Here is a 14,419-nt window from a genome sequence, read left to right on the forward strand (position 1 = left end):
CAACAACCCACAGGCAACCAGTGATGAGGCCCTAACAGATGAAGAATTCAAAGACTTTATATTTGTAGTGGCTGGAGTCCTGGAAGTGCAGGAAGTGCTACTATTATAGCTGCATAAAACTGAAGGAGCACTAAATCCTAAACCACTTCAATTGCATGCAATCACTTACTTTTAAGGGTAAAGTACTAAATACAATCCACAGAAACTAAAGAAAGTAATACACGCTATATACACAAACTTCAGAATCATTCTTTCCTCTCATCACTTGGAAAGCAGCTTATTTCTTCATCAGACATTATCCAGATGCTATAATCTAGTTGTCAAATAAAATATGGGTTGTTACCCATATCAAATAACACAGCCTGACCTAAATGCGTGATTTTCTTTCAAACATTTAATTCTTGGGAAAGAGATCATAAACAGGATGCCAATAAGCTTTTATTCTAGTAAGTCATACAAGTATATAATTTTTTAAAAAATCTTTTAACAGTGGGTTCCTATACAGATTTTCTCATGAACTGAGTTCATTGGGTATAGAATTGCAGCCTGAATTATCTTTTGAGTTATTATTTATTAAATTTCTGTACTGTCCTTCATCTGAAGATCACAGGGTAGTTTACAGTATAAAAACACAAACATACACAACATAATAACAAACTAAAACAGTAACTCAGTTTAAAAAGCCATAGATTGTTTAATTAGTCAAAGGCCTGGGAAAATAGGAATCTTTTTGCATGTTTTTAATATGGTGTTTAGTATAAGTAATGAGCATCCATAAGGCACTGCATCTTTTAAAAACTGGTTTTAAATTCAATACTACCTGAAAACTACAGAAAATACCTGTTTTATTTAAACATCTCTAGGAGGCTGTATGTTTTATAATAATTATATTCGTTGCCAAAAGGGTAGTATATACAGGAGGGAAATTGTGTGACCTGAAAATCTGAGAGAAGTCTTTCTACCTGAATTCCTTCACACCCACTGAGTTAATTGAGTCAGAATTGCTGCCGCTAGGCTGGAAATTTCATTTTTGTTCTAACTCATAAAACTGTAATATGGGTTAGGCAAAATGGCAATGAAGTTCAGTCCATGCCAAAGAGCAGGATCCAATACTGCATTCTCAAATATTTCCAGGATTTGTATTAATTCAAGCTTGCAATAATGTGATCTTTCTCTAATTGTTTTCTAAGTGCTGCTGTATTGATTTTTTGATATATGAGGAATTGTGATTTTGAGCTGCAATTATTTCTGCATGCAACCAAGAGCAGTTGCTATAGGGTATCTGCTAAATTGAGTTAAATGATTGATAGATAGATGATAGATAGAGGATAGATAGGAGCTGACAGTTCCATAAATATATTGCAATTGTATATGTACCAGCAGAAAAGCCACTAATAACAACATAAATGAAGCCTCCATCTATACAAATAGTGACTACATTTTTATGATCAGTTAGAGATTCCTTCCATTCTGCACATAAATACTATTCTTGCAGTACATGACTTGAGTTAACTGATAGCTAAGAACATATATGTTAGAGGCGAGCTAGTGAATGTACTGCACAGGGCAGAAGGTTGCATTTGGCTTGCAAAAAGACTGAAATTGTCATATTGACTGATTAGCTGGGATAAAGTGTTAAAAAAGAACATTGCTTCAGCTACCAGTGTAATGGGGTGGGAAGAAGGGGAGACAGAGGGATTTACATGTTCCAATACAATTCAGTCGTTTTGTTTTAATTGCCAGCTGTTGACTGTTCAATCCTGCTTCAGAAACACCTGTGTGGATTTTGGCTTGGCAACAATCATTATATAAACAGACAGCTATGGGTCCCACCCACCTGAAGTATCTTCCGACACTGCCCTATGATCTAAGCCATAAAATCTTAATAAGAAAATCTTATTCCCCAATAAAATCTTAATAAGAAAAATGAGCTAAGAACAGAAGTATAAAACTGGTTGAGTACACTGGAGTAATATATCCAACCACAAACCCCAGCAAATTCTATTGATAGCATTGCTTCATATGACTGGAATCGATACATTTCTGAAGATATTCCTTCATCAGTGCCATTTGGTCATGGACACAAGGTCATGGGTGCAATTATGATGAATTAGATTGGATGAAATTTATGGATGACTCCCCCTCACACACACCATGCCTTGTGGGGAGGAGAACTGACAAGGAGAGCCTGCTCAACACACACATGTGGAGCTCTATCTGCAAACCTACAGCAGGCTTCTCTCTTGAGCCCTTCCTCCCTGCACATGGACAGCACAATGACAGGGCTTGCACAATGGCTCAATGGGACCTCGTGCCTTCTGAGTATCTACAGCAGGCATATCCAAAATCCGGCCCAGGGGCCTAATCCAGCCCACTGGTGGGGGGTTTAATCCGGCCCATGTGGCAGTTTATTTCGTGGGGTAAAATCCTAAAAGAAGCTCAACAACTTCAATCCTCTTTGAAAAAAGTTTGGACACCCCTGATCTACAAGATTGGGGTAAACATGCTTAGCCTGAGGGTCACATTCCCTTCTGGGCAATTTTTCAAGGGCCACATGCCAGCAGTGTAGGAGGACAGAGGTAAAAGTGTGCAGAGCACGAAGGTAAATTTTACTTTTGATCAGTGGCTACTTTTAACACACACACTCATGCACCCCATTCTCCATTCATTCACCTAGCAAAAATACTTGGGGTGCCCAGTGGGGCCAGTGAGCAGTGGGGCCTGGGAAGAGTCCCATTGATCAGATGGAAAGGCATAGAGGGTCACTTTTGAACCCAGGCTTGAGGTTCCTGGCCTCTCATATATATGCATACATGCCTACCAAACTTGTCAAGCAAAGTGAATGCAAACCAAGTAACCACTGTGGGATAGCAAATCCCTTTGTCACATGCTCAGAGAGGTGGAAATTTTGCCCAGTTTGGTGCCCTGAGATGTTTTGTTATATAAAAGTAAATGGAAGTATTTTAAGTGTGTGGTTGGAAAGGTTTTACCAAGAGTCTGCTTCCAAGAAGGGATGATTAAAAGCAATTATTTACGACTGCTGCTTAGCCTTCTAAGCGAATATCCAAATATGCAGTCAGCACTTCAGCAAAGAACATTTTTCAAAGACTGAGGCCAGTCTGTAAAGTAAATCATCCTTTTGGAAGTGGTTTCCTCTGCTGAGGCACTGGTAAAAGGTTTCTATTTGAGTTCTCTGGTTGTAGCTTGTTCTAGAAATAGCAAAGAAATAGCTGCACAATATTATTCGAAGGATAGAGATCCTGTTTCATCTCTGTGTTAATGTGAGAAGTACCAAAATCCCTCCTCCTCTAAAATCAGTTCTAATGTTTTATGCTTATTTTTTCTCTACCATAGACTAAGACTCAGCTATGAAGTAATATTAGAATGACTCTAGCTGTAGAGATAGGGAAGAAGATTGATTGAGTTTGCATTTAAAAACGAATCTACCTAATTTGCACTTTCTAATATGCAAACCAAAACATAAGTCACCTTTTGAATTTCATACTTCTCTGAATTTTGTGGTGCAGTTTTCCAGCAAAGTAATGTTTATAAAAATGTACACACCAGGGTGAACCATGCACACAAATGCATATATTAGTGAAAATAACACACCAAAATGCATCACATTAGAAGAAACTGTTTTGCAAAAATGAGCATTTTAAGCAAAAATGCATACAAAAACATAGAAAAAAACTGCATTAAAATGCTGGTGAATTTTCAGAAGGACTTATTTAAAAATACCAAACTGGTGAGAAAATGTGGAGAACAAAGATTAAAAAACTGAGCAACAAATTGATATTCACTCATCTCTACATAGTAGTTTGTGGTTTTATCTTGATTCGCGCATTAAGAAGTAATAGCCTGGATTATTGTTGTTGTTCAGATATGAGGAGCTTCATTAATGCATATAATAACTCTATCTCCCACATTAACAATGTGCCATAGAGTTTTCAGCATCACAAAAAGGAAACAGAGTCTGACACTAAAATCCTATGCAACCTTTAAAAAGGTAAAGGACTCCTGACAGTTAAGTCCAGTTGCAGACAACTCTAGGGTTGCAGCGCTCATCTCGCTTTACAGCCCGAGGGAGCTTGTGTTTGTCCAGAGACAGTTTTTCTGGGTCATGTGGCCAGCATGACTAAGCGGCTTCTGGCGCAACAGAACACCGAAACCAGAGCAACGCATGGAAACGCTGTTTACCTTCCCGCTAGAGCGGTACCTATTTATCTACTTGCAATTTTGGAGTGCTTTCGAACTGCTAGGTTGGCAGGTGCTGGGACCAAGCAACAGGAGCTCACCCCATTGCGGGGATTCGAACCGCGACCTTCTGATCGGCAAGCCCAAGAGGCTCAGTGGTCTAGACCACAGTGCCACCCGCATCCCTATATGTAACCTTTACTAGAGTATAATTGCCATTGAAATCAGTAGAAAACAGAAATTTGTCTTACCATAAATTTCTGTTTGAATATGCTGCTGGAGAACATTCCTGATGGGGATGACACCTCCTACTGGAAGGACCAAGCAGGGTTCACTGAAGCCTCTTGCCTCCTTTCCAGAGGGAGGAGTCAACCCTCTCTCCAGACCAACCGGCAGAGCAGACAATTCCCTGGCCCCTAAACAATCATTCAAATGGAGCCGCATCCTTATCAAGAACGTCCACCAGCATCTGGCAAACTTACATATGAGCAAATATGCTTCAGCTTGTGCTAGGAGAAATTAATGGTGTAGCAAAAGCTAACAACTAAACTATCATTTGTTACTGATCTCCCAAATTCAAAGCTAAAACTCTATCCATGTGCCACCTTTGCTTTCATAGTGGATGTGAATATAAATCCATAGCACCAGGTTTAACTAACTGCTCTATTTTGTCTGTGATTATAGAACAACAAAATGCCTACTATTTAGTTTCATACATAAGAGACCCAGTTGGCAGGAAAGGCAGTCTTATCAAATGGTTAAAGGAGTCTAGATGGCAGTTTATCCTCTAGCTGCATAATCTATCACTGGATCAGAAGTGTGTGGGGGAGAGTAAATTGTGAGGTCTTTTGCATTATAGGATTTTATCTGGACTCACAAGAAATGGGAGATAGCTTGATTTATTTCTGAGACTGCCTGAATTCAGTATAAAAACGAAACTTAAGCCCTCTGCATTCCTTTACACTCTCTCCCACCTACCCATCCTTGATCTCCGAGTAACCCCTTCCTTATAAACACTTCTGATCTGGCTAGTGATGGCAGTGGTGCACTAGTCAGAAGGCATGGGAAGGATGAAAGTGTGTCCCAAGGCCAGTGTCAATGGTCAGTATCACCTGGAAGCCCGCAACCAGCTCTTCCTCTGCACCATTCATTTGCCACTAACTAATGGTGGTGGTGAGAAGGGGATGCAGAAGACACCATTGCCCATTGAAGGTACCTTTCCCAAGAGGGTTTGGTTTTGGAACTACTAGCCTCTCCAACCACGGTCAGAGCTGGAGTTTCAGGTAGCTTATTGTAAGCGTCTTGCTTTACTCCCAGCAGGAAGGCTGAATAGAAGCATTCCAGAACATAATGTCTTAATGGCTTTACCAAGGTCTACGCTAATTGCCAGCAGCCTTTGGGAAAACAATAGTTCGTAAAGGCTACTAGGTTTTCTTTGAGTTGAACAGTTTGAGACTCTGGAGCTCATATCTCAGCCCAGATCTGGTGGACCTCAATGTCATATCTTATACTGTTCTGGCCTTGCTAATACACCTCACTTTATCACCATCCTCTTTTTCACACACATTAGCACAAACTCACACATGGACAGGTAACACAATATGACTCTCACACATATACCACAATTCCATCCCATACATAAAGTAAGAGCTGTTCGACAGTGGAATTTGCTGCCAAGGAGTGTGGTGGAGTCTCCTTCTTTGGAGGTCTTTAAGCAGAGGCTTGACAACCATATGTCAGGAGTGCTCTGATGGTGTTTCCTGCTTGGCAGGGGGTTGGACTCGATGGCCCTTGTGGTCTCATTCCAACTCTATGATTCTATGATTCTATAAAGCCTCATTAGTAAATATACACAGAACACAATGTAATAATCCACTCTCAAGGTCACCAGTACAGTGGCCAAGCTATTCCAATCCAAATACACAGTAGATGGCATCTGAGCTGAAAATGGCAAAAGACACTTCTAGCCACAGAGATCATTTTGGCCTCTAATGACAATTATATATCAAGGAATACTCCCAAGTTACGTACCTGCTCCTTCTTATGGAGTGCAGCCCCGTCCAGAACAAGCAATTGGTCTATCTTCCAGATATGGAGCCACATAATAATAATAATAAATTTTATTTATATCCCGCCCTCCCCAGCCTTAGCCGGGCTCAGGGCGGCTAACAACAATAAAACAGTACAAAAGTACAGCATAAACAACACTCTAAAACCATTCATTCTAAAATTAATTAATTAATTAATTAAAGCCACTGGCAGCCATTGGGCCAGAGCTCCGCGAAGATTGCCGAAGGAGGGAGTCAGGCTGTGCCCTTGCCAAAGGCCTGGTGGAACAGCTCTGTCTTGCAGGCAGCGGCGTAGCGTGGGTTATCAGCACCCGGGGCAAGGCAAGTAATTTGCGCCCCCTAACCCGGGGCAAGGCAAGTAATTTGCGCCCCCTAACCCGGGGCAAGGCAAGTACAGTAATTTACTCTCCCAAGCAGCAGCAGCGAGGCTTCTCTTTCCCCCGCGCTCTCCTGGAGCTGCCTCTTTTCTTTCCTTTTTTCCCTTTCTCCAAGGCTTTTCGCTTTCTCTCCTAAGTTGATTCCTCCTCCACACCGCGGCGTTTCCTGGCTGCTCCCCCCCCCCCTCTCTCCTCCTCGCTCTGCTTGCCTTTCCCTGCCCTGCCTGAGGGCGCCCTGAGGAGACTCCGCTCTCCTTTTTGACCAGGCGAGGTGGAAAAAAGGGGGGAAAGTCTCTTCCCGCCCCCTCGCCAGACTCCCTGCTCGGCTCGGCTCACTACCCAGGCGGCCAGTGGAGAGAGTCTTGAGCCGCTTAATTCCCAGCAAGGAATTAGCAGGCTCGCTCCACCTCCTCCTCCTCCCGACTTTGCTGCTGCTGCTGCTGCGCGGCTTTTTTCCTCTACCGACGGCACGCTGTGCCTTGGAGAGGTTCCCGCTTCCTCGAGGGGGGCCGACCAAACGCGCCCCCCAAAATGTTGCGCCCGGTGCGGCCGGCACCCCTGGCACCCCCCACGCTACGCCACTGCTTGCAGGCCCTGCGGAAAGATGTCAAGTCCCGCAGGGCCCTGGTCTCTTGTGACAGAGTGTTCCACCAGATCGGAGCTACAGCCGAAAAAGCCCTGGCTCTCGTTGACATACCCTCAAAGCTTCTGTCTTCCCAAGATAATAGCCTAAGTCCACTGGCCTTCATCCAGAATACTCAACCTCTCCTGATTCAGGTGTTATGGAGAAATAGAGCTGTGTGTCTTCAGCATACTGATAACACCATGCCCCAAAACTCCTAATGACTGCTCCCAGATAGTACTGGAGACAAAATAGTGTCCTGTGGGAACTATTACAAGTGCCAAAGGGTGAGGTACACTCTCTCAATTCTGCTCTCTGAATACTGTGGTCAATGGTATCAAAAGCCACTGAAAACTACAAGTAAGAGGGCACATTCCCCCATCCACCTCTTGATAAAGGCCATTGTTCAGGGCCACCAAGGCTGATTCAGTCCCCAATTAAAGCAGATATATGTCATTCAGGAACATTTGCAGCTGCTCCACCACAATAGCTGATGCCTTCCAATAGATTACTATCCTCTGACAGCCCTTCCATCAAATGACTGGCCTCTGTAATATAGGGTGCATATCCACTCTAAAGAAAGGCTGGCACAAATATGATGATCTAGCAGCCATCTCTATAACTGCTTCCACTTTCCCCAGCAGCTGCAATCACAAAAATGACTGCTAGGTTACTGTATGTGTAGCCTGTTCCATGTTGCAATTTGTCTATGTCCTCATATACCTGCATATACTTTTGAATAGTGGAATTTAGCAGTGTGAATTAGGTCTCAGTAGTTTAAGCTATTTGGAGAGTGAAGTACAACAATATCCACGAAGAGCATTCAACAGAAAACTATTTGATGGAATGGAAAGAAACAGGTATGTAGAAGTGAAGCTAATTATTTCACAACACAATCATGTACATGCCTATTCAGATGTCCCTTAAGTTTAATGGGGCTAAATGTGTGTTGGATTGCAGCCTTAAAAGCATTATTCATTCTTGGAAACGGAAATACTCATTTCTATATTTTAATGACTTGCTGGACATGGTGATTTTATGCATTTGGAATAGTGTGTACGGTTCTGGTCGCCTCACCTCAAAAAGGATATAGCAGAGTTGGCAAAGCTTCAGAAAAGGGCAACTAACATAATCAAGGGGATGGAGCACCTTTCCTTTGAGGAAGCCATTTGGGATTTTTTTAGTTTAGAGAAAAGGAGAGTAAGAGGTGAAGTAACAGAAATTTATAAAACTATGCATGGTAGATATGGAGAAAAGGGTAGGGCAAACATTTGCACCTTCTCTCGTAACACCACAACACGTTGGCATCCAATGAAGCTGAATGTTGGATTTATCATGGAGGATAAAGGCTATCAACAATACAAGCCATGATGGACATGTTCCACCTTCACTGTCAGAGTGGGTGTGCTTCTGAATACCAGCTGCTGGGAATTTCAAGTGGGCAGAGCACAGCTGCACTCAGGTACTGTTACACTCAAGTGCTGCAGGCTATCCACAGGCATCTGGTTGGCCACTATGAGGTCAGGATGCTGGACTAGATGAGCCAATGGCAAGACCCAGCAGGGTCATCCTATGTTCTGTTTACCCAGGATTTCCCTGAACTTTAGTACCAGTCCCTGGTGCCCTTAGTTACTGAGTTTTTTATCCTGATAACTATTGATATTTATTGTGTACTGCAGGATTGAAAATCAGTAAAGCTATCTATTTAATAAATATCTCCCAGAAAAGTTCCTTTGACAATTTAAGCAGTAAAATTGTGCAACAGAAGTGACTTAATAAATCCCATTGAACTTAATAAAATGAACTTCAGAATAAACATAAACAGGATTGTGCTCTTAAAGACCACACATTATTCTGCTGTTCGGTGGAATTTGTGCTAGTAGTTCCAACCCAGAAATTATAATAAAAATAGTGGCTAACAGTCTGTTAAGTCTCATATCCGGCATCTGAAAATGTCTTTATGCAGTGACTTAAAAGGAAAGGGGGAGGGGGGAGCTTTCTGCTCATTTACTGCCGTTTTATGAAACAAGGGAATTTCTTCCTGGCTTCAGTTGGCAATTATTTGATGTGTTTAAAACACTGAATTCTCAGCATCTAAAATTTTATCTGAACTAGCCTGGTGAAAATGCTTCTGCACTTCATGACTATAGCCATTGAAAAATCATTTGCAAGGACCTTTATCATAAGTTTTGAAAGCAGCTGAAAAGGGTTCAACAGGGTAGGCAGGTGAAAAAGAAAAGCATGCCTGTTCTTTTGCATGACAAACTACACCTGTTGAAATTCCCTCTACTATGCAAGAAGCCCTGCCCTCTTTTGCATCTAGCCACCCTGTTCCTTAACCTTTTATCTTTTGTCTTGTTTTCTCTGCTGCTGTTCTTATTTTATTTGCTATTTTTGTTGTTATTTTATATTTACTCTGTAAAGTTCCATTCATCAGCGTAGGCTCCTGCACCACTTCAGCTCCTCCTGGCCACAGTTATCCATTCAATGGTAACATTTCATTTGGATTTTTGCAATGTACTGTGAATAGAATCCCCTTTAAGGGATGTTTTGAAACTGCACTGTCTGTAAACTGCTAGTATTGAATTCCTCATTCTTTTGAACATTGCTTGATAATAGAAATGGTACCTGTCAGGGGTGCCTCAGGTCCCAGCTCACAAAGGACCAACGCCAGTGTCTCTTTATATACAAAAGTCTTTATTGAAGTTCATTGTCGGTTTTACATCCGTGGCGCGCATCCCTACGTCTGTAACCTTAGACCGTTGAAGTTCCGCCTGATTCTTCCCCTCCCCTACACCAGCTTAACACCCGAGCTTTGCTCCACCTCTTCCTATGCCCTTTTCTCCTCTGGGTCCTCCTGCCCCCTGGGGTTCCACCCCTCCTGGACTCTTCGGAGGCGGATTCCTCTGACTCCTCCCCCTTTCTCCGGCGGGCTTTGGGACCTGGCTCCCAATCCGGACTTTCTGCTGACCCGCGCCTGCACATTTGAACTTGGCGCGCGCACCCAGCCGGCCACTTTCCTCCTAACGGCTACACTGCTCCTGTCACTGCTTCCTCCTTCGGAGGGGCTGGCTGAAACTGACCTCCGCTCTGCCCCTCCACTCTCCGACGGAGGCGTGGTCAGTTCTGACTCTCTCTCCCTCCCTGCTGGAGTGGACACCGGTTCTGCTCTGTGGGCTTCTTCCCCCCCGCTACGCTCTGGCAGGGAAGCTGGCCCTGATCTCCAGCTGCCGCTTGGGGACTCACCGCTGGCCCCCCTTGCCCTGACCCTGGGCGCCTCTTTCTGAGAGTCTTCTGATTCGCTGGAGAGACTCATGGAATCTCTCGAGTCACTGTCATATCCTCCTAAGCTCCCCTCAGATTCCTCCCCTTCGCTCTCCAACCCCTCTTTCCCCCGTGGCTCTGCCCCTGAGCCCCTGACAGTACCTAATCCCAAAAAGAGACAGGAAAAACTGAAATAGTTATCGTTTTTTAAAAAAGGTCCAGTTCTACCTAACTTTCCACTGGAGTATGCGTTCTTACTGTATGCAGTGGCACTGCAAAAACTAATGAAACGTTTTCTCTGCAAGAATGAGGGATTATTATTTTTTCATTTAAATCTTACTAATACCACCAATAAATTTATTGAACACCAATTTATTGAACACCAATAAAGAAAGCAGTGGTTTGATTTTGCTAACCCTTGCATTACTCAAGAATGAATATGTAGGATGTCTGCTGTCCAAGCTGTCTCCATTCCAGCTTACCATTTCAAATTCCAAGGTCAATTGAGGAATAGCTATGAAATATCAAATGGTAAAGCTAAAACAGTTTTAGCTGTGATTTAATAAAAGGTCAGGGGAATATTTCAAACACCAACATAAATACCAACAACAGCACTTGATTGACAACAATATTTTCCCATCCTGTTTCTCTGGCTGCTGCGATAATGGCAGCCACCAGAAACCAGGTACCTGGCTCAATTCTAAAGGAAATATTTGTGTGCTGCAAAGAACCACCCTCAGCCTCTAATAATGGAATAGCAATCCTCGGCCTATTTTAAAAAGAAAAACAGGCTATTTTGACTATTGGTTCATTTCTACTGTTGCTGCTTTTCTCAAATTCATAGATAAAAGAAATATTGATCCCCAAACGGTCACTTCTCTCTCAGCACTTTTCACACAGTTATTTGTTTGAAAGTATTTGCCAAAATCGCAGGAAAATCTCAGAACCTGCCAGATGTTTGCTTAACTAGAAGCAAGTCCTATATTTAAGTGGCTAACTTTGTTTAGAAGAGACAGGGAAACAACATGTATGCTGCCCTGAGTTCTATACTGGGGAAAGGATGGGATATACAGTGGTACCCCGCAAGACGAACGCCTCGCAAGACGGAAAACCCGCTAGACGAAAGGGTTTTCCGTTTTGGAGGCGCTTCGCAAAACGAATTTCCCTATGGGCTTGCTTCGCAAGACGAAAGCCCATAGGGAAATCTCCGGGGACCTCTTTTAAATGCTAGCGGTGGGGAGCAAAGCCTTTCCCCCCCCCTCCGGCCTTCAGAAGAGGTCCAGGAAGGCTGGCGGGGGCCGAAAGGCTTTGCTCCCCACCGCCAGCATTTTAAAAGCAGTCCGGGATAGCAGGGAAGCGCTTCCCGCTATCACGGACGGCTTTTGAAGGCAGGAGAGGTCCGCGAAGCCTGGGCGCGCGGATCTCAGCGCGTGCAGGCTTCGGCATGCCGGCAACTCACCGCAAGCAGCGGCAGCGCTGCCGCTGCTTGCGGAGAGGTCCGCGAAGCTTGGGCGCGCTGATCTCAGCGCGCGCAGGCTTCGGCATGCCGGCAACTCACCGCAAGCAGCGGCAGCGCTGCCGCTGCTTGCGGAGAGGTCCGCGAAGCCTGGGCGCGCGGATCTCAGCGCACGCAGGCTTCGGCATGCCGGCAACACTCAGCAAGCAGCGGCAGCGCTGCCGCTGCTTGCGGAGAGGTCCACGAAGCTTGGGCGCGCTGATCTCAGCGCGCGCAGGCTTCGGCATGCCGGCAACTCACCGCAAGCAGCGGCAGCGCTGCCGCTGCTTGCGGAGAGGTCCGCGAAGCCTTGGCCGGACAGCTTTTGAAGGCAGGCGGGGGGGAGCAAAGACTTTCGCCCCCGCCAGCCTTCAGAAGAGGTCCTGGACCTCTTCTGAAGGAGGGCGGGGGGCAAATGTCTTTGTCCTCCCTGCCTGCCTTCCCAGGGGCTTTTAAATCGCCCTGGACAGCGGAGAAGTCCTCCGCTGTCCGGGGCGATTTTAAAATGCCGCCCGCCAGCATTTTAAGATCGCCCCGGACAGCGGAGAAGCCCTCCGCTGTCCCGGGGTTTTTTAAAATGCTGGGGGTGGGAAGAAAAGCCCTTGTCCCCCCCCCCCAGCCTTCAGAAGAGGTCGGGGGACAGACTTTCCCCGGACCTGGTCTGAAGTCGGTTTCCCTAGGAACGCATTAATTGATTTTCAATGCATTCCTATGGGAAACCGTGCATCGCAAGACGAAAAACTCGCAAGAAGAAAAAACTTGCGGAACGAATTAATTTCGTCTTGCGAGGCACCACTGTAAATGCAATAAACAAATAAATATCATTCTGGAGAAACTACTAAGCTCATCTCTCTCGTTGTAATACTCTTGAAATATGGTTGAGCAAATACACACATAGCATGAAATCGGTTAGGTGGCATTTGTTGCTGGTATTGATCTGCATCCTGACTCCAGGCTTCATTGTGTAAATGTATAGATACAATACTTGTTAGTGTTCCAGTTTTAGGCTTGTTCTTCTCTGCGACTGGCATTTGGTATGAATGGCATGGTAGCAGGTCAGGCTGATACTAATAATATTGCATAGCATGACAGTTACAACAGTAAATAACAGAAATAAACAAACAAAGAACACGTGGACTGACCTGTCCAACAGCAGGTTAGGGGCAAACAGTAGCTTTCCTGGATGCTCCATGGACCGCCACACTAAGCCAATCATCAGTATCTCAAGCCAGGCACATTCCAGGAGATGGACCTGATCATGGAGTGATAAATCCACAAACCCTAAAGAAGAAAATGAAGACCAGTATGTGGCAATGTGAAAACAGTAGCTGGTGTAATACAGTGGTGGGGGGGGGGGGGGCTGGGTGTAAGAAACCTAACCCTGCTTGGCACAGAGTTCCCTAGAAAATACTACTACTAGCGCTTACCTTAATCTGTTTCACAGAATTGTTGTGATAGAAAAACAAGATCGCCTCAGGCATGCTGCCCTTACAAGCTCAAATGAAGGGTGGAAGACAAACATGACAATAAAACCTTTCTTTAAATGCAAGTACACATATTGGAATTTTTTTTTTTGGGGGGGGGGAATATTAGAGCTCCCTGGACTAGTTCAGATCAGAAAGACTGAATCATAGCTAACTTTTTTAATAATAATTTTTTTTCCTTCCCCCTTGTGTTTGCTATTGGAATATTAATACAGTTGTTTAAAATGCATAATAGTAATTTGACAAGTTGTTGATTTTCTGTGGTCTTGAAAATTAAGAATATAAAAATCGCTACTTCTGTGGTGTAAAATCTTTGGCTTTCCTTCTTAAGCTACGCATTTGGAATCTTCATGCACTATAAATCACACACTGCTAACCTTCCATACCAAGGCTCCATGCATGTATCGTGGCATGATTATGCTACATGGTACTCCCAATCTTCCCTCAACTTAAGCAAGGGTGTTGACACTTGGAGCATAGATAGTCCATCAACAGATGATAAAGAAAATATTATATGGAATCCTTGACTATTTTAATTCTAAGTCCTTTCACATTTCAGACCTCAATATTCTGCAATGAATTTACACTCCTTTTGCGATGTAGAACCTTCTGGCTACATTTTTAAACCACATCTTTGAAACCAGCATACTAAAACGTGTATTTCCAGTCTGTTTTGCCCCCTGGCCCATAGCCAGGGTGAGTACATTGATTGCTTCACCTGGAATTCTTGTTCATACCACCCAGGATAAATACAAACAAACAAAGGCACCTCAGACTTTTTATGTTATGATATTACTCTTCCAATCAGAATGAATTTAATCTAGATAATGGGTGAGAAGCTGGCTAATCCTCCAGCCACCCCTCCCTCCACACAAAAATATAGATCCAACTCTGAACATCTGCCCCCCTGA

The 14,419-nt window shown here is 44.0% G+C and overlaps 1 protein-coding gene and 1 long non-coding RNA gene across 8 annotated transcripts in view; one reads left to right on the forward strand and one right to left on the reverse strand.

Annotated features, from left to right (window-relative positions):
• Window positions 1-14,419, forward strand: part of LOC114594261 (uncharacterized) — a 105,486-nt gene that overhangs the window by 33,244 nt on the left and 57,823 nt on the right. The window lies entirely within an intron of this gene.
• Window positions 1-14,419, reverse strand: part of ESR1 (estrogen receptor 1) — a 201,512-nt gene that overhangs the window by 15,398 nt on the left and 171,695 nt on the right. For all 6 annotated transcript variants that reach the window (XM_028723695.2, XM_077925904.1, XM_077925899.1 and 3 more), the window contains one exon: window positions 13,167-13,305. In XM_028723695.2, the coding sequence (XP_028579528.2) occupies window positions 13,167-13,305 (139 nt within the window). The remainder of the gene's footprint in view (window positions 1-13,166; window positions 13,306-14,419) is intronic.

The sequence above is a fragment of the Podarcis muralis genome, chromosome 3, assembly GCF_964188315.1.
Source record: "Podarcis muralis chromosome 3, rPodMur119.hap1.1, whole genome shotgun sequence".
NCBI lineage: Eukaryota > Metazoa > Chordata > Lepidosauria > Squamata > Lacertidae > Podarcis > Podarcis muralis.